The 2,376-nt window shown below is 24.2% G+C and overlaps 1 protein-coding gene across 1 annotated transcript; it reads right to left on the reverse strand.

Annotated features, from left to right (window-relative positions):
• Positions 1-201: 201 nt before the first annotated feature.
• On the reverse strand, positions 202-2,144 carry LOAG_14696 (hypothetical protein; the record flags this gene model as incomplete). Its single annotated transcript, XM_003150190.1, has 4 exons — positions 202-399; positions 523-759; positions 875-1,050; positions 2,006-2,144. Coding segments are annotated over 4 exons (750 nt in total), but the record flags the coding sequence as incomplete, so codon positions are not given.
• Positions 2,145-2,376: the final 232 nt, after the last annotated feature.

The following is a 2,376-nucleotide window of genomic DNA, read 5'->3' on the forward strand; positions in this document are numbered from 1 at the left end:
TAAGAAGAGAGAGAGGAGAGAGAGAGAGAGAGAGAGAGGGAAAAGTTGCTCATCATTTACAGTTAATATCCGATATATCTAATATATTATCATTACTATCATTTAGATAATAATCATAGAATTTTTTAGATAACAAATCAATTTTTTAATCAATTCTTCTATTTATATAAGAAATATCAAAAAGATGAAATAATTTTCTACCCTAATAATTTGTCGTATTTCATTGATAAATTTGGAACAGTAAGCGAATGGTGCTCGAATACTATTTTGTATTTTATCCAAATCATCCAATGTTTTATTAGCTCTTTCAGCGACATATTTTTGCAACAAACTCTTCACTTCATTAATATCATTACTACTTGTATTGTAATCAATTACCGTATGAATCTTTCGAACAATCTAAAATTTCATCTTTAATTAATTTAACCTTTGACATACTCAGCATTTATCGGTAAAATGATAAATTAATACATAACATTTGATATCATTCAATCATTATCACAAAATTTATTGATTGATTACCTTGGATAGTAATGGTTCATTTAACGTGTAATTATCATTGATAGTTAACATTTCATTGTTATATTCTAATTCCCATGATGGTATCATATGAAATGAATGATCATTCAATGATAGTAATTTCTTCAGGAAATCATCTCTTACACTTTCATTTATACGATCTTTTATAAGTTCATAATCAAAGAGTTGCGTAAATTTAGCATTCGACATCAAAAGCTCCTCAGATGGAAATAAACGTTTCTGAAATTAATTAAGAATTTAAAATTAACTAAGAATTTAATTTCAATGCAAATATTTCCATTCCTATTCTTTGACGTTTAATTAATATGTAAAATTTGCAGAAGAAAATATATACTTGAAGAGATGTATAGTTGAGAATTTGTTGTTCAATTGGAAATAAAAAATTGGATGAAGAAATGAGTAAATGTGAAATTGCTGTCATCAAAGTGCCAATACCAATCCATTTAATTCGATTCCCTTTAGAACCAAAATATGATATGAAGATAACCGTAGGAATGTATACAAAATCACCTGTAACAAAGAAATATTTGTTAATAAAAGTATTAATTACAAATGACATATGACATAGTCTGTTTTATTTAAATTAAATTTAATTATTTATAATTACAACGCAAGTTATAAAAACTTTTTTAATTCAAGGAAATGGAGTTTGTATTGTGTTAAAACGTGCTAATTATGCAAAAGCATACATGCATATCACGTAAAGTTGACGTGAAAACTTAGGATACTGATGTTTGGCATATGAATATTTAAATTAGTTTACTCACATAATCAACCTAATTAAGTTCGTCTATTTGTAGCTAATTTAGCAAGAAGTATGAATTACTTCTCGATGCAAAATATGATTACAGCGATTGAAATGTTATAAATCATTTGTAATTTCATATAATCATTGTTTTTCCAAATCATTCATTAATTACTTTTTAAATTTTCAAATTTTAAACCATCTATTAAATCTTCTGAACCATTTCATTACTTTTTATGTTTCTCTTTTTTCCCTTTCATTAATTTAATTTTCTTCAACATTTCTTTTTTTTTAAATTTTAGCATTTTCCCATTTAGAAATAACAATTTTCAAATGGTAAATTTCCTTCTTTCTTCACTGCTAATAAAATGTTTCCAACAATTTATGTATGCATACATTTCATCGCATAAATTGTAATAGCATTTAATCATAACCTGTTAAACTTTGACCTTTTATTTATTGTCATTTTTCTCTTCGTCTTCCAAACACCATTCAAATGACTCTTTTTTTTTCTTTTAATAATTTAATAAATGTAATTTTCCACAAGATGTATTGGTAAAAGTTGCATTTGAAGAGGTTGAAAAAATGCTAAAAGATATGTATATTTAATGAATTTAACGTTATTTAAGTTAATTAAGTATATATGTATAATAAGTAAGCTATTTGCTAAATTTTTATTCATCAGATAGCATTTTAAAATGATGAAATTAAGGAACTTACTAGCGCTAACCATAAAACCGGATAATTTTGATGGTACTTGAAATTGTCGTTCAATTGCTTGAGTTGTAGAAATGATATATGTAGCACCAATTGATTCCACTAATAATACAATCGTAAATATGATAAAAAATATATGCATATGATTTATTTTTTTGAACCATCTATAATTGCTACGAAATATTAAAGAAAAAAAAGAAATATTTTCGTGAAATTTAAATATTTAATTATTTAAATATTCAATTATTCATTTGTTTATTAATTTGCTTATTTACTTCTTTGTTTATTTATTACTTCAATAAAATATAAACTTATCATATGTTTTCTATTATTTCTAACTCAAATAAATCTATTAACTCAAACAAAAAAAAAAA

Source organism: Loa loa (genome assembly GCF_000183805.2).
Source record: "Loa loa unplaced genomic scaffold supercont3.136, whole genome shotgun sequence".
NCBI classification, from domain to species: Eukaryota; Metazoa; Nematoda; class Chromadorea; order Rhabditida; family Onchocercidae; genus Loa; species Loa loa.